The sequence below is a fragment of the Coenobita brevimanus genome, chromosome 55, assembly GCF_032717465.1.
Source record: "Coenobita brevimanus isolate Jiangsu-jjx chromosome 55, ASM3271746v2, whole genome shotgun sequence".
In the NCBI taxonomy this organism is placed as follows: Eukaryota; Metazoa; Arthropoda; class Malacostraca; order Decapoda; family Coenobitidae; genus Coenobita; species Coenobita brevimanus.
Window position 1 is genome coordinate 34,229,025 of NC_137008.1, and position 18,929 is coordinate 34,247,953.

The window sequence follows — 18,929 nt, forward strand, 5'->3', positions numbered from 1 at the left end:
TTGGGTAGTTTTTTATAGAGGCGTGATAGCGAGATATGCTATAGCTGAACCTGTGATAGCTGAGGGTTGAGTGTATTGGAACAAGATGTACAAGAACAGCTGAGTAAATCAGACAAAGGAAAAGCAAATGGTCCTGACAAAATTCCAGGTTGGGTGCTACATTAAAGTGCAGAAAAGTTAAGCAGACCATTAAATCTGATATTCAGGGAATCCTTAAGCCAAGGTAAACTGCCTGATATTTGGAAGAAAGCAAACATTGTTACCCTATTGAAGAAAGTACTAAACAGAGAGAATCCACTCAACTATAGACCAGTATCTCTGACCAGTGTTGTAAGGTACTGGGAAAAGCTGATAAGAAAAGTTTGGGTAAACCATCTAGAATGATACAATAACAGAAAGGAAGTTTGGTTTTAGAAAAGGAAAATCATGTGTTATGAATCATTAAGCTACTATGACAGAGTTGCAGAAACACTACAGAAAAGAGAAGGATGAGTCGATGGTATCTACTTAGATTTCAAGAACGCATATGACAAAGTATAGTATAAAAGACTTTTATGGAAACTGTACTGTCAAGGAGGAATCCATGGTAATCTGTTCTGTTGGATGCAGGATTTTCTCAGAAAAGGGGAAATAACAACAGTACTAAGGGGTAATTACTCATCATGGAAGGAAGTGAATAGCGGAGATCCACAGGACTCAGTGCTGGCACCAACTATGTTTTTAGTATGTATACATGACACAGACAGGAACACTGTAAATGGACGCTATCTAAATATGTTTGCCGATGATGCAAAAATACAAAGGAGAATTAAAAAAACACACTCTTGCAGAGAGCTACAAGAAGAATTAAATAAGCTTCAAGAATGGAGCAATAGATGGCAAATGGAATTCAGTGTGAACAAATACCATGTCATTATGTTTGGTAAAAGTGGAAAAAGACCAGATTGGGATTATAATTAGGAAGCTCAACCCTACACATATCAGAAAAGGAGAAGGGCCTAGGACTGATTATCAGTAACAGACTAATTTCGGCTGACCACATCAATATATGAGACGGTATGGAACATGCACAGACTGCTTGCTAATATGAAAACAGTATTAACATACATATATGAAGACATGCTGAGAAAGATAATAACATTATTCATCAGACCAACCCTGGAATATGCATCAGTGGTCTAGAATCCTCATCTCAAAAACACATAGATAAGACTGAAAAAGTACAAAGGGCCACTACACGATAGGTACCAAGCTTAACCCCTAATGCGCGGCCAATGGACAGCTGACTCCCCCCCCCCCCAGTGGCGGTGTTGTATCGCAGTCTGAGTACCTGTAGGAAAATATTAGCCAAAAATCAGAGATTAACCCTAGAACATTATACTTGGTATGGCAGATAGTACTTACATTCAGCTTTCTCCAGAGACAGGTGTTGAGCCTTCGTGGACTACCCAACGACTTGTGGAGACTTGCAAAGTTGGGTAACAAAATCTTCACTTTCACACCTCCAGCAACCCGGTTTCCCCTCTACCACAGCCTCATTCTGTCACAGTAAACTTTATACTACAACGTACAGGTAGTTTGGAATCCGTATTTGTACAATAAGCACTGAAAATAAGGCTAAAATCAACGAAGCGTACGGCCGACATGCAGCATGGCGGCGGTCTTCCCGTCACTCAACAAACATTTCCATTTTCACAGCTAAAAACACGTATACTACATTATTTTCAATCATATTACTTCCCAAAAGATCACCACAGCGCGCTTTTTATTCTGCCTTACGCCCGTCACTTTATTCTCGTTCCTGTCGGCCATTCGCACTGACTCGGAAGAGCTAGAACTCGCCATAATGTCACTTTGAAAGCCTGCAGTAAACTGACGCTAAACAGGGGCAAACCACGCGAAAAAAAGCTAGTGTGACAACTGGGGAAACAAGCATTTCCCATTAGCATAAACTGCTTGTGAGAGGAGAGCGCAGATTTACAGTTCTGAGCAGGCAGAGCGCTGCCATGTATCACAGCCAGGCTGGCTGGGCCATGGTGGGGGGGGGAGGGGGGAAAAACGCGATACTTGGCAACAACGGAGGTCAGTAGTACAAAGGTAAAGTATGCTAATTGTAGCTAAAGGGTGGTGGTACTGATAGACAATACCAGCTGGAACATCCTTGCCCGCGTTTATTCAAAATTAACTCGAATCGCAAACGCGACGATCCACCGTCATGTCCTTTTCGGCGAGCGTCGCAAATGCGACGCCCCATGTTTTAGGGGTTAAAGGATCTAGGGTATGAAGACAGACTAGAAAACCTGAACCTACCAAAAGAGAGAAGGAAAAGAGGAGACATGATTACACTATGTAAATGCATCTCAGGGGAAGAGAAAATAGACATCAATGAGTATACAACCTACGGGGAGGCATCAGCAACAGGCACTGCAAAAACTGCATTAAATGAGAGGTGATAAAGATGTAAGGAAACTTAGTTTCCCAAACAAGACAATTTATCAGTGAAATGCACTACCAAATGAAAGTGCCAAAACTATTCATACATTTAACCATATGTATGATAAAAGTGATTTAATACACAGGCGAGTACAAGCTTGATTCATTTCTTTTAATATACAAGAACACACACACAACACACACACAAACACACACACACAAACACACACACACACACATGCATGCACGCACGCACGCACAATGCACAGAAACATGCCAGCATTTTTTTTTTTTTTTAAAGACCTCATTATAATGCAGTAATAGTGAGAAAAGGGCGACAATATATCCAATGGTACACTGTACACATCTCATGAGTACCCACTGTACCGGACCTAGGATCACTATATGCTATACGAATATTGGTCCAGTAGGGACCCCACATAGGGGATGTGAAGATGTCAATAAATCACTACTGTATGGGTTTGGCACGTGTTCCTTGATATACTATAGATCAAAAAGTAATACAAAACTAGTGATGGTCCTCATTTCAATAGGTGATAATGAAAAGAAATGGACATACTATAGTTGTTTTTTTCCCAGCTGACGTAAATGTTGGCAATCATCATCAACCACCTAAGCTGGGAAGGAAATACAGAATCTCTTTATTTCCCTACAAATCCTTCCAAGCACAAGCACATTCCAAGGATTTTCACTCCCTCATGTTGGTTATGAATACGTGTTGGAGCAATCTAGACAAAAAAAAATGTTTATCAAGCTTTAATGCAAGGAAAACAAACGATTTAAAAAATCTGATGCATAAACATCTCCGTGACGAGACTCGCTTTTTCGGTCATCCAGAGGAGCTTACTGCATCATCTTTCATGAATGAGATGACTATGGATTTCATTTGATATTAATAGTGGTAAATACAAACAAAAGAAAAACTGGCCGCCAAAGTTAGTGCCTGTGCAATATGTGGAAATATACCGTATTCCACTATTGGCGGGAAATGAGCGACACCCAACTCCCTGCCTCCCACCCTTCTCTCCACTCCTCCTCCAACCTCCACTCTTACCATTCTCTCCCAAAGCCCCTCCCTCCCCTCACAACCATAAGAGTGTACAATATAATTATATGTTTTATTAATAACTGTTGTTTTATTATTGCTTTAAAGGCCCCCAGCTAATTTTTAATATGCCAATATTTTAATATGTGGCAACTCCATGCCCAGTAGATCGTGAAAATTTTAACCGTTGCCCATTGGTTCAGTATCCACCACGATGTGACGGGATGCATGCAGTAGTCATTTCCCCCCCCCCCCCAGGCCTGATTGGTTGTAGCATTAGCTGCTCTCACCAAGGAAACAATGCTGTCGGCTGGAGTGGAATGACAGGACATGTTGTCCTCTTGAAATATTATATGAGATCAAGAATCCACACATATTTACTGTACTATTTTGACTAGGTAAGTGGCACTGAAGACACGTGATAATTATGTGTATACACAAAATACCAAAATCAGCAAGGATCATACAGAATTAAGTACAGTGTAGAGAGGTGTCGACGGCAGTACTGTCTGAAGGCGAGTGGTAATGTTTACGATTGCTAACTGTGGCGGATGGATGTCAATTGCCGAGATTTACGTCAGCTGGAAAAAAAAACGACGAGAGGCCTGGGTTCACTGTTTAACAAATACGTCCAGTTGGTTGCTGGATGCACTCCCTATACCAGACCTTGGTTTGGTATATACCATAAGTTGTCTGGCAGGGACAAGGGGTCATTTATTTCCAATGTCTGGTATAAGCAGGTCCATTAGAGTGATGGTTTAATGTGTCACAATGATTACCTGGTAACTGGTGCTGGAGAGGCTTCATGCTTGGGTGGAGTTTTCCAACAGAAGTAATGGGTATCACTACCCAACAGGCACATCTCCTCCAGTAACTGTGTATGTACACAATAAAAGATATTACACAAGCAAAGCAACTATATTATTCATCTTAAACTCTTCCACTACTTAAGCTCATATTCATCTAGCATTAAATTCCTTGCCAGCTTCACTTTCAATGTTGCCTTCTATATACTCTGCTTCTCTCTTATCCTCCAAGCTCCTCTTAATTTCTCGTTGCATTCCACAAACAATCAGATAAACCTCCATATCGTCCTCTCAACAGTCTCCTCTCTCAAACATTGTTCCACAAACATGCCACTGGTCAAGTTTCATTCATTTTTCTCCTCAATCACTTCACCAGTTTCATTCATTTTTCTCCCCAATCACTTCACCTAAAGTTTATCTATACACTCTCTGTTATAGATTTAAATAAAAAAAAGCACAAAACAAACTGAACATGGAGCACAGTGAAAGATTAGTATTCTCCATCTATCTATCTACTGCCCGACGCCTTAATCCCATACGGGGTGGCCACAAACAAATTGCCTCCACGTCACCGTGTCCCCTGCCATTTCACTGCCATTCTCCCAACTCACAACCCTCTCTCTCATATATCTCTGAACTCCATCCCTCCATCTCATCCTCGGCCTCCCCCTCTCTCCCCCCCCCTCCACCTCACTCACATACACTCTCCACATCAGTCTCTCACCCTCCATCCTCTCCACATGGCCAAACTACCTCAGTGTGTTTCTCATAATGCTTCCTATCACATCCACATCCACACTACAATGCTCCTTTATATCCTCATTTGTTAGCCTGTCTCTCCATGTGACTCCACAGGCTCCTCTTAAATAACTCATTTCCACTGCTCTCACTCTTGACTTGTGTCCTTCCAACAACGTCCAAGCTTCACTTCCATACATTGGAGTTGGTATCACAATACTGTCATGTAGTAACTTTTTCGCTTCCATGCTCACTTCTCTGTTTCTTATCACTGCTTTCAAGGAACCAGCAACCTTTCTTCCTTGTTGTACCCTTTCAAGCACTTCACCCTCCAAACTTCCATCCTTACTCATCACACTCCTCAAGTACTTCAATGTACTCACATTTTCCATTTCCTCACCATCCAACCTCACTGTACATTCACTAACTTCACCTCTCATAAAATAACCTCTTATACTTTCACTGCATCCCCAATTCTTGGGTAAATGCAACTCCTTTATACTTATATGTATGCCACATTCAACCCTGATGGACAATGATGGATTTGCTATGCATCCCATATACAAAATCTCTACCCAGCATTTGAAATTCATGGCAACTTATTATTTTTTTTTTTCCAAATATGGTGGTACCAATATTTCCTACTAAAAAAGAAAGAAAGAAAAAAAAGTATTATACCTGGCAATTAGCCTGTACAAAAGTGAAAAAACCTGGGTAACTTATTTAATGCCAATTCTAAATATGCACCCTGGTTTATCTTATGATGATTACTAAAGACCTGATATTTACAGAGTATACTTCTGACATGAATTACATTGTTATCCACAGTCAACGGATGATAAAGGAAGGAACATACAAGAATGATTATCAGCAATTTCCTCCACATGGCAAAATTCGCGACAAATGACGGACTACATTAAAAAAAAAAAATAAATAAATAAATAAAATAATAATAAATAAATAAAAAGGCTCTCATTAAGCTAACTTCTTTCTTGTATTAAGATTTATTTGGAAAGAAAAACTTTTGCTTACTTATGTTATGGGAAGAGAGAAAATATTTTACTGAGAATGGAGAATGCATGTTAGTACAGTCCCTTTCATTACAAGTTTTCACAGCATCTCCTCCTAAAGTACATTTGCCTAAAACCTGTGATTTCACTGCATGATTCACCCATAACTCAATCTGAGCTGATGGTCAGCTCAACTAAATTAGCGTAACACAAAAACAAAAATGTAACCAACGTAACATAAAAAGTATGCCTAAATGGCCCACGTCTGGTTACCTTCTATCACTGTGTGAACAAGGTATGATAGAATGAGGAACATGGGATTAAAAGTCACTAAGGAAACTCTGCCCATCAGGCTTGAGCTTTGTTTTGGTTACATTCATCATCATCATCATCCATACCTCCTTTCCCACCCTAAGGAAGGGTCAGGAGTAGCAACGTCCAGACAGCCTAAATAGGCCCAGTCTAATGGGCCATGCTTTCATTCCCTCACCATTCAAGCCCCGGGAATCCTGGCTCTATCTGATACGCCAAAAACATTCACCACGTTCTGCAGCTTTACATAAACATGTGTCAATCCAGATGCTGTCACATTAAAATGGGATGTTAAATCCCTGATCACACACTTCTCCTCACAATATTCATCCAGCCAGCTCATTCTCGTCGGCCCCCTAGCCTCACCGACTGCCAAACCTCTCTTCCTCACACACACTCATTAACGATATCCTTCCACCTTCTTCTTGGCCTACCTTGCCTCCTCCCTCCATCAAATTCGCTCAGATATATTTCTTCACCAATCTGTTGTTATCCAATCTCTCCACATGACCATACCATCTAAGTATCTCTTCGATTCTGGTGACCACAGACTTCCTCACCACATCTTTTATGAATCACATTATTTTGTATCTTATCAACTCTATGTACTCCAAATACATTCCTCAGCAGTCCAGTCTCCAATGCTCTCACTCTTCAATTTTCATTTTCATGCCACACCAATGTCTCACATCCAGATGTTGAAGCTGGCACAAAAACTCATTCATATAAGCCTAGTGCAGCTGCAACACTCAAGCCTCTGTTTCTTATCAAGGCTTTCATTGCACCAGTTACTTTTCTTCCTTGTGTCACTCTACTTTCAACTTCTTTTGTACATTTTCCTCTCTTTTCTGTCGCTGAACCCAGGTATTTAAACTGTCACCAATTCCAGTCTCTCTCCATTCACTGTGACATCACACTGGGAGTCACTTTCTCTCTGAATAACCATCACTTTACTCTTTTCTACATTTACTCTCAAGGCACGACACTCACAGACATAAGCAAAACTCTGCACTAGTCTACCAAGTTCTTGTCCGGTACTTGCAGGTAGTACAGTCCTGCATCATCAGCATACAACAAATTTGAGATATTCCATCCATCACCATTCACTACCAATGCCATCCCCCTCTCCATTACTTGTGTTTTTACGTCTCTCATCATCCCATCCATATATACATTGAACAACCATGGGGAGATCACACAACCTTGTCGCACGCCCACACTGATCGTGAACCATTCACTTAGATGCCCATTAACCCTTACACAAGCTCCATTGCCATCATAAAAACTCACAAGCCTAATCCACTGTCTCTTACTGCAAATATATGATCCACACATCCTCTGCCACTCCTGAAGGCACTCTGTTCATCACTCACTAGGACTTCTGATATCTCTCTTACTTTCTCTATAATAATTCTTCCATATATCTTCCCAACCACACTCAATAAACTTATGCCATGATAATTCTTGCACTCACATTGCTCACCTTTCTCTTTGTACAGGGGTACAATCACAGCCTTTTTCCCACTTTGCTGGCACAGTTTCCCTCATCCATGTCTTCTTACTTATCTCTAACAAGCACTTCATTCAGCTCTCTCCATTACACTCAATCATCTCTGAATACACCTCATCATCCCCAGTTGCTTTCCCATTTTACAGCCGCTTCACAGTGTTCTTCACCCACGCAACTGACACGTTTCCTGGCACTGCATTCCTTCTCTGCACTCCCCCTAAACCAATCATACTTACAGTGGCTCTGCTCTCTCTATTCCCAGTCATCAGGCTTTCAAAATATTCTTTCCATCTGGTCCTTACTTCATCTGCATGGGTTAATAATCTTTCCACTGTCACTTCTACATTTCTGCACCTCTTTCCAGAATAACTTCCTATTTTCTGAGTAGTTGGCATTCATTTTTCTTCTTAGATCATCATTTACCTCCTCCTTTAGCCTCTTTACTTGTCTCTTTACGTGCTTCTTCCTCTAAATATATCCAGTTCTTTTTTCAATTGAACCCCTGTCCTGTAACAACTCTTGCCAGTTCTTCCTCTTTCCTCCACTGCTCTCTTAACCTCTTCATCCCACCATGCCGTACCTTTCTTCTTTGTTGTTACTCTTGCCACACCACACACCACTTCAGCATTCCTAACTAAGCAATCCCCATATGCATTCCACAGGCTGTCCAGATCCATTTCATTCTAATGCGCTGATTCTAACTCCTCCCCTACTTTGGTCCTGTATTCATCAGCCATTTCTTTCATCCTCAGCTTCTTGACTTTCAGTTTTTCTCCCTGACTGCTCCTCTCTGTCCTGATCCACCTCACTCCTTTCAGCTTGATCTTGCATACCATAATCATTTGATCTGACAGGCCTGCACGTCATTCTCTCAAGGCCTTTGTATCAGCAACCACTCCCAGCATCGATCTCTCTATAAGCGTGTAATCAATCACACTCTTTTCAACACAATCCCTGTTCCCTCTATACCATGTGTATTTATGTGCATCTTTGTGTCTGAAATGCAAGTTACAAATGCACAACCTCATTTCCTGACATATGCTTCAGTCACTTCCCATTATCATTTTCTCCTGGTACTCCATTACAACCCATTATATTATCCTCAGTACCAGTGCCTACCCTTCCATTCATATCCCCCATTACAATCACTTTATATCTCCTGGGCATTTTTCCCACTCCTTCATCCAGCTCATCCTGAAATCTGTCTCTCTCTCTCTCTCACGCCAGTCCTCAAACAGTGCATTGCACTACAATCACCACCACTTTCACCTTCTCAAACTTGAACTTCATATACATACAATTCGAGCTGACACATTTGTAATCTCTCATTTCACTCTGCCACAACCTGTTCATCAACAAAACAACTCCTTCCTTGCATCTTCCTCACCCATTCCTGCCCAACCTTACATATTTCACATCCACCTGCTCCTCCACTTCACACACTTTCATCTTGTTTCACACAATGCCATCACAGCATATCTCGCACTCTTGAACACATTCACCACTTCCACCCTCTTGCTCTCCTCATTCACACCTCTCACACTGGACACAGCCATGCGAATCTGCCCATTTGGTTGGGACCCTGGGCAGGTATTGGGCCCCCCGAGGCTCTCTGAAAGATTCATGATTAAGTGATTTTGGCTAGGGGAACCTGGGGGACACTTAATCCTGCCAAAAACCCTTGTTATATGGTTGCCACCCAGCGTAGTAAATGGTTTCCTGAGTACAGGAAACCACTTGGCTTGTCACTCAGTTTAAAGACCATAAGGCATCTCTGCACTGAGTATGCGAATGATGTTTTGATTTCAATGTGCAAAATACATGTAACCCTCACATAGCTAGAAAAAGGGGAAGGAGAGGGGAGAAGATATCCTCCATGCCAAAAACTGGCCTTTCCACTACACGAATTTTCAATAAAAGGTGCTATCTATCTATCCATCTATAGCCAGACACCTTAGTCTGTCTGTAAGAGGTGGCCACAAACAAAACCCCTCCATGTCACCCTGCCCCATGCCATTTTGCTGCCCTCTCCCCAATTCACATTTCCCTCTCTCAAAAACTTCTCCATTTCATCCTTCCATCTCATCCTTGGTCTTCCTCTTCCCTCTCCCCCTCACTCACATAAATTCCTTGTTAGTCTATTACCCTACATCCTCTACACACAGCCAAACCACCTCAACGTATCTCTCTCAACATTTTCTATCACATCCACACCATAATGTTCCTTCTCTTCCTCTTTTGTCACTCTCTCTCTCTCTCCTTGTAACTCCACATGCTCCTCTCAAACAACTCACTTTCACTGCTCTCACTTTTTATTTGTGTCCTTCCAACAATGTCCAAGCCTTTGCTTCAATATATAAGAGTGAGGATCACAATACTGTCACGCAACAACTTTTTTTCGTTCCATGCTCACTTTCCTATTTCTTATCAGTGCTTTCAATGAACCAGCAACTTTTCTTCCCTCCTGTACCCTTTCAAGCACTTCATCCTCCACAATTCCATCCTAATTCATCACACTACCCAAGTAATGCACCCATATTTTCCATTTCCGCACTAACTAGCCTCACTGTGCATTCAGTGGCTTCAACTTTCTCGAAGACCACAACTACTCTTCCTTACATTCACCTTTAGACTTTTTTTTACATACTCTCCCAACATCATTCACCAATCCTCGCAGTTTCCCTTCATCCTCACTTCACAGTATAATCTGCAAACAACAGAAAGGGAAGTTCCTAAACACTGCCCTCTCATATTATGGCCGCTCCAATATCCACTGTCCTACTTTGTATCAGTTTTATAAATCCATCCATATACAAGCTGAATATTCATGGAGACATGATACATCCCTGTTTCAATCCAACATTAAGACAGAATAATTCACTCAATTCATTATCCATACACATTGCAGCCCCCAGCGCCCTCACACACACTCATCACGGTATGCAACAGCTTCCCATTTGTTCCATTTTTTTTTTTCCCCCCCCTTCATATTCCTTGCTATACATTCTGTCATGCCCCTTCTCCATATCCAAGAAGGCAACATAATTTCTCTTTCTTCTCTAGAAACTCTTCCACTACACACCTTAGAATGAATATTTGATTCACACAAGTAAACCTGTCTGTTTATATGCATAACAAGCCTAGAGACTCTTGGTGCCCCCACATCCTTTTTTTCCCTATATGAGAAGCTGCATAGGTAATACCTACCAGCTGATAAATGAGTGCGAACTAGACAGGAATACCCCACACAAAAACAAATAAGAGCCCATATCAATGTCTGCCATACCATAATTATCCCAATTATGATATTTGCATTATATATATATATATATATATATATATATATATATATATATATATACCCAGGCTGCTTCCCCCAAGGAAAGGGAGGTAGCCAAGACAGGACGACACACTCTCCATTTACTCATCCATTCAAACACATTCATTCACATCTTAGCCCCAAAGGGGAGAACGGACAGATCCTCACCGCACAAGGGTCAACTGCGCAATGCAATCAGTGACATCCGCAGCAGGGCCCGACAGCAGAACTGGGGTACCCCTGCCACATCATAACAGACCCATCCCCTTACCCGCACCTGACCTGACTAGCTGATCAGACCAAATGCGGGAGAATATCCCCTCAGGGCTGCGTCATCACTTATTTATTCACAATTTCTCTCCATTTATTTCTGTCACGCACAGCCACTCTTCCTTGCTCAACAGACATCCCTCTCGCATCCAGCGCTCTCTTCACATTGTCCATCCATCCTATTCGTGGTCTTCCTCTCAGCCTTACACCTCTCACATCAGATCTAGTTATCTTTTTCACCAATCGCTCATTATCCATTCTCTCCATATGCCCAAACCATCGCAACACCCTCTGCTCAACCCTACCAGCCATCACCCGAACAACTCCAGTTCTCCTTTGCACTTCATCATTTCGCACCCGATCCATACGCGTCACTCCACACATACTCCTCAGACACCTCATCTCCATTACATTCAAACTTTTCCTCTCTGCTACACCCATATTCCATGTTTCAGCCCCATATAATGCAGTCGGTACCACAACACCCTCATACAGCCTTCTCTTTACATCCATTCTAAGCGAACGACATTTAAACACTTTTTTCATTCCTCCCAGCACCTTTCCTCCTTCATTTATTCTAAACTTCACTTCTGCATCTATTCTTCCATCCACAGCAACATGTGACCCTAGATAGATATATATATATTGCCAGATGCCTCAATCCCGTTTGGGGTGGCCAAAAACAAATCGCCTCCAAGTCGCTCCGTCCCCCGCCATTTCACTGCCCCGCCTCCAACTCACACCCCCCCTCTCTCATATACCTCTCCACCCCATCCCTCCATCTCATCCTCGGCCTCCCCCTCCCTCTTCCCCCCTCCACCTCACTCACATACACTCTCTTTGTCAGTCTTTCACCCTCCATCCTCTCCACATGGCCAAACCACCTCAGTGTGTTCCTCATAACGCTTCCTATCACATCCACATCAACACCACAACACTCCTTTATATCCTCATTTGTCAGCCTGTCTCTCCATGTGACTTCCCAGGCTCCTCTTAAATAACTCATTTCCACTGTTCTCACTCTTGACTTGTGTCCTTCCAACAACGTCCAAGCTTCACTTCCGTACGTTAAGAGTTGGTATCACAATAGTGTCATGTAGTAACTTTTTCACTTCCATGCTCACTTCCCTGTTTCTTATCACTGCTTTCAAAGAACCAGCAACCTTTCTTCCCTGCTGTACCCTTTCAAGCACTTCACCCTCCAAACCTCCATCCTTACTCATCACACTACCCAAGTACTTAAACGTACTCACATTTTCCAGTTCCTCATCATCCAACCTCGCTGTACATTCACTGATTTCACCTCTCTCAAAGACCATCACTTTACTCTTCCCTACATTCACCTTTAGATTCCGTTTCTTACACACACTTCCAAACTCATCCACCAAGCCTTGCAGCTCCCCTTCATCTTCACTCAACAACACAGTATCATCTGCAAACAACAGTACAGGGTGTTTCCAAACACTATCCTCTCTCACCAGGGCCACTCCAACATCCACTACCCTACCTTGTACCTCTTTTATTACCCCATCTATGTACAGATTGAACAACCATGGAGACATGACACATCCCTGTTTCAAACCAACTTTCAAAGAGAAAAATTCACTTAGTTCACCATCCACACGCACTGCAGCCTTCGCACCATCGTACATACTCTTCACAGCATTCAACAACTTCCCATCTACTCCATATATTCTTAACACTTTCCACAATCCTTGTCTATCCACTCTGTCATATGCTTTCTCCAAATCCATGAAAGCCGCATAAAACTTCTTTCCCTTCTGTAGAAACTTTTCCACTAAAGATCTAAGAATGAATATCTCATCTACACAACCTCTTCTCTTCCTAAAGCCTCCCTGTTCTTCTCCAACTAATTTCTCTGTTCTTTCTCTAACTCTGTCAATAAGTATCCTACCATACACTTTTCCTATTATACTAAGAAGACAAATGCCCCTATGAGTACCACACACTTCTTTTTCCCCTTTTCCTTTGTACAAGGGAATAATTATACCCGACTTCCAATCCTCCGGGACTCTACCTTCCTCCCAGGCAAATCTGCACATCTTCCACATCCATTCTACTACTATCTCTCCCCCATGCTTCAGCATTTCATCACACACTCCATCAATTCCTGGGGCTTTCCCCAATTTAACTTTCTTCATTGCTTCCACAACTTCTATCCTACTGATTTCTTTCTGTCTTCTCACCTCCCTCCTTCTCCCAGGCATTCCCCAGCCACTTATACTCGCATTACTTCCATCCTCTACGTTCAAAAATTCCTTAACGTGTTCTCTCCATCTGCTCACTTTTCCTCCCTTCTCCACTAGTAATCTACCATTTTTTTCTTTCACACCCCTGCTAACTTCACTTCCACCCTGTCTTACTCTTTTCACCTCTTTCCAGAACATTTTCTTACAGTCCCTCCACTTTACACTCAAATTCCTTCCAAATTCCTCATCCACTCTCTTCTTACTCTCTCTTACTAATCTTTTCACCTCTCTCTTTCTTTCTACATATAACTCTCTCTTCCGCCTCTCAACTTCTTCCACGCCCCTATTTCTCATCCATTCATTGTATGCTTTCTTCTTTTGTGCCACAGCCTGTTTCACCTCTTCAGTCCACCACGCTGTTCCTTGCACCCCCCTCCGTCTTCTCTTCCTTCCACACACTACATCACTCGCTGCATACACTTCTTCTGCAAATATCCTACACACACCTTCGACATCTCCCATCTGCTCCAATTCATATTTGTCCAATCGTTCCTCCACTTCTCTCTAATACTCTGTCTTTTTCTCATCCTCTTGTAACCTTTCCACTCTCCTTGCAACTACTCCTTCCTCTCGTCTTTCCCTTCTTCTATTCCTTCATCTCACTTGAATTCTAATTCTGGCCACCACCAAGTAGTGGTCAGAAAGTCCACTCCCCCAACCTCTATAAACTCTTGCATCCATTACACATCTTTGCATCCTTTCATCCACACACACATAATCAATCATTGCCTTCCTTTCATTCAGTTCACCACCCACCCTCCTCATCACTCGCCATGTATACCTGTGGATCATTTTATGCCTGAAGAGGGTACTGGCTATCACCAACCCCCTCCTAGCACAAATGTCCACTAACGCACTGCCATTCTCATCTATCTCAGCAGGCTCACCCCACTCACCAACTATTCCCTCCACCTTCACATTCCCAACTTTACCATTCATATCACCAATCAAAAACACTCTCTCATTCCTTCCAAACTTTTCCATGCATACTTCTACATTTATCCAGAACTCTTCTCTCACTCTTCTAGCACGATCTTGCGTTGGCGCATACACACACACAATCGCCCACATTTGTATTCCAACTTTCAACTTTACCCACACAATCCTTGACCCAACTGATCCATACTGTCTTATGTTCCTCTTCCATCTTTTACTCACAACTATACATACTCCTTCCTTTGCCCTCTCATTCTCACCTACTCCTGCACATATACCCCATCCATACTCCCATTCTCTCACACTTTCTCCTCTACATTTTGTTTCAGTTATTCCACATACATCCACTTTCGCACCCTCAAGCACCTGAACAATCTCTCTCTCTTTCACCTCATCATTCACTCCCCTTACATTCCACGTTCCGATAACCATGTCCTTTGTCCGGTCCTTGGTCGTCATCGTTTGGTCAGTCCTTGTCCGAGGCTTATTGTTTGTTTTTTTAGTTAGTTGTTTTCCGGGGAGGGGCACTAACCCTCCGCCAACCCTTTTAGTCGCCTTTTATGACAAGCAAGGATACTGGGGGAGTATTCTTGAAAAAAAACTCTACCCCCCTACTTGAGCTGTAGTGTCAAAAACTGAGTGAAGTGTGTGAACAGTAACAAACATCCATCCAACCACCTGATTATTGTGCTGGAAGTGGGAAGAAAAGTTCAGACAAATACAAAACTACATCAATATTATCCTAAATATGAGCTGTGCATTAATCTAAAATTTTTAATAAAAGATTTTATGAGCTCTAAAGTAACAAACAAATATGTAACCAAGGTGGCACATAAAGTTTTAAATATGTTTATCAATGTCGGGTACTCTCATGAGAAATTTGAGGAGGTTAAAGCAAGTTTTGGGAATCATTAGGGGTGATGACTGGGAAAGCTAGGACAAATTTTAACTTTTGTTCTTTTATTAGTATAATGTGAAATTTCAACAAAGAACAAGACATCCGGACCAATATGTCATGATATAGGCAAGTGTACTCTATATGTATGTATTCCTCTTTTAGCGTCTGTTTACAGTCAATCCCATCAATCTGGGATGATGCAAAATTATTTGACCCTCCCAAAAACCTGGCCCATGCACCGCTACTCCCCCTCCCGGATTTGGCCCAACCAGATATTTCCCCCACACTAGAAGTGTGATTTATACTTTTCGTTACAGAATGGGCCCAATACAGAAACCAATTATTCTTTTGTTGCATTGGAGAGCCAAAAAGTGTAGCTTTCTTTTGTTCTCGGACTGTAAATCAGTAAACTCATAAATTTATGCAGAAATAAGCGTGTGAATACTATATTGCATTCATTCACAATGAAGCTGGAACTTTTTGAGGAAGTAAAATATCTATCTATCTATTGCCAGACGCCCCAATCCCGCAAGGGGTGGCCACAAACAAATCGCCTCCATGTCGCATTGTCCCTCACCATTTCACTGCCCTGCTCCCAGCTCACACCTCCCTCTCTCATATACCTCTCCACTCCATCCCTCCATCTCATCCTTGGCCTCCCCCTCCTTCCCCCCCCTCCACCTCACTCACATACAGTCTCCTCATCAGTTTCTCACTCTTCATCCTCTCCACATGGCCAAACCACCTCAATGTGTTTCTCCTAACACTTCCTATCAAATCTACATCCACACCACAATGCTCCCTCACTTCCTCAATTGTCAGTCTCTCTCTCTCCATGTGACTCCACAGGCTCCTCTCAAATAACTCATTTCCATTGCTCTCATCCTTAACTTGTGTCCCTCCTGCAACATCCAAGCTTCACTTCCATACATTAGAACTGGTATCACAATACTGTCATGTAGTAGCTTTATCACTTCCATGCTCACTTCCCTGTTCCTTATCACTACTTTCATGGAACCAGCAATCTTTCTTCCCTGTTGCACCCTCTGAAGCATTTCACCCTCTAAACTTCCATCCTTATTCATCACACTACCCAAGTACTTAAACACACTCACATTTTCTATTTCCACCTCATCCAACCTCACTGTACATCCACTGACTTCACTTGTCTCGAAGAGCATAACTTTACTCTTCCCTACATTAGCCTTTAGATTCAGTTTCTTACACACTCTCCCAAACTCATCCACCAAATATTGCAGCTATCCAACATCTTCACTTAACAACACAGTATCATCTGCAAACAACAGTACAGGGAGTTTCCAAACACTGCCCTCTCTCACTAGGGCTGCTCCAACATCCACTGCCCTACCTTGTACCTCTTTTATAACCCCATCCATATACAGACTGAACAACCATGGAGACATGACATCTTTGTTTCAATCCAACCTTCAAACAGAAGAATTCAATCAGTTCACTATCCACACGCACTGCAGCCTTCGCACCATCGTACATACTCTTCACAGCATTCAACAACTTCCCATCTACTCCACATATTCTTATTACTTTCCACAATCCTTATCTATCCACCCTGTCATATGCTTTCTCCAAAGCCATGAAGGCTGCATACAACTTCTTTCCCTTCTCCAGAAACTTTTCCACTAAAGACCTAAGAATGAATAACTGATCTACACAACCTCTTCCCTTCCTAAAACCTCCCTGTTCTCCAACTAATTCTTCTGTTATTTCCCTAACTCTGTCAGTAAGTATCCTTCCATATACTTTTCCCATTATACTAAGAAGACAAATGCCCCTATGATTACTACACACTTCTTTTTCCCTTTTTCCTTTGTACAGGAAAATAATTTTATCTGACTTCCAATCCTCCGGGACTCTACCTTCCTCCCAGGCCAATCTGCACATCCTCCACATCCATTCTACTACTAACTCTCCCCTACGCTTCAGCATGTCACCACACACTCCATCAATTCCTGGGGCTTTCCCCATTTTAACTTTCTTCATTGCTTCCACAACTTCTATCCTACTGATATCTTCCTGTCTTCTCATCTCCCTCCTTCTCCCAGCCACTTATAATCGCATTACTTCCATCCTGTTTGTTCAACAATTCCTTAAAGTGTTCTCTCCATCTGCTTATTTTTGCTCCCTTCTTCACTAGTAATCTAACATTTTTACCTTTCACTCCCCTGCAAACTTCTTTGGCACCCTGTCTAACTTTCTTTACCTCTTTCCAGAATATTTTCTTACATTCCCTCCACTTTACACTGAAGTTCCTTCCAAGTTCCTCATCTACTCTCTTCTTACTCTCTCTTACTAATCTTTTCACCTCTCTCTTCCTCTCTACATATACTGTAACTCTCTTTTCCATCTCTCAAATTCTTCCACATCCCTGTTTCTCATCCACTCACTATATGCTTTCTTCTTTTATCCCACAGCCTCTCTCACCTCTTCAGTCCACAATGCTGTTCCCTGCACCCCATTTCGTCATCTCTTCATCCCATACACCACCTCACATGCTGCACAGATTTCTTCTGTGAATATCTTGCACACATCTTCCATGTCCCCCATCTGCTCCAAGCTATATTAACCTAACCGCTCCTCCACTTCCCTCTTATACTCTGCCTAACTTTCCCAATCTCCTTGTATGTACTACTTCCTCCTGTCCTTCCCTTCTTCTATTTCTCCATTTTACTTGGACTTTAATTCTGACCACCACCATGTGGTGGTTCAAAAGTCATTACATCAAATACAATCCCTTTTCTGTTTGACTTATTCTGCATTATGTTATCAAATTTCTCAAGATATAATGTATACAGCACATGAAAATTTGCTACAGTAGTATTTTCTGGTCCCTACCAAATGGAGAGTTCCAATCCTACACTGCCCCATAAAGAGAATAGGAGCCTGGGGCTAGGCAGTTGGTCCTGACATTGAAGATGAGAGTGACCAGCCTCACTCATCCCTGAGTGGCATTATATGAGCAATCAACCCCAACCATCCCTTGGATATAAACCTTCACCAGCTCAATCCAACTGGAGTGCAAAAATTACCCACTAAACCACCAGGCACCAAAATCTGATTATATGGTTACCACCCAGCATAGTAAATGGTTTCCTAGTGTATAGGAAACCATTTGGCTTGTCACTCAGTGTAGACTCACCCACAGGCAGATGGAAGAGGAAAGAATGAAGGAAAGAAAGACATAAGAGGGAGTGTAAAGTTACCAGTAGGCAGAAGGACAAGGAAAAAATGAAGGAGAGGAAAACAGAAGGGGATGGAAAGAACGAGGGATGGAGGAGAGGAAAGGGCAGACACCCGAGAGCAGCACTACAACGAGTAAGTGGAT

The 18,929-nt window shown here is 42.2% G+C and overlaps 1 protein-coding gene across 1 annotated transcript in view; it reads right to left on the reverse strand.

Moving 5' to 3' along the window:
- Positions 1-18,929, reverse strand: part of HUWE1 (HECT, UBA and WWE domain containing E3 ubiquitin protein ligase 1) — a 1,134,422-nt gene that overhangs the window by 1,002,193 nt on the left and 113,300 nt on the right. Inside the window, exon 14 of the mRNA XM_080273518.1 lies at positions 4,279-4,373. Coding sequence (XP_080129644.1) covers positions 4,279-4,373 — 95 coding nt within the window. The remainder of the gene's footprint in view (positions 1-4,278; positions 4,374-18,929) is intronic.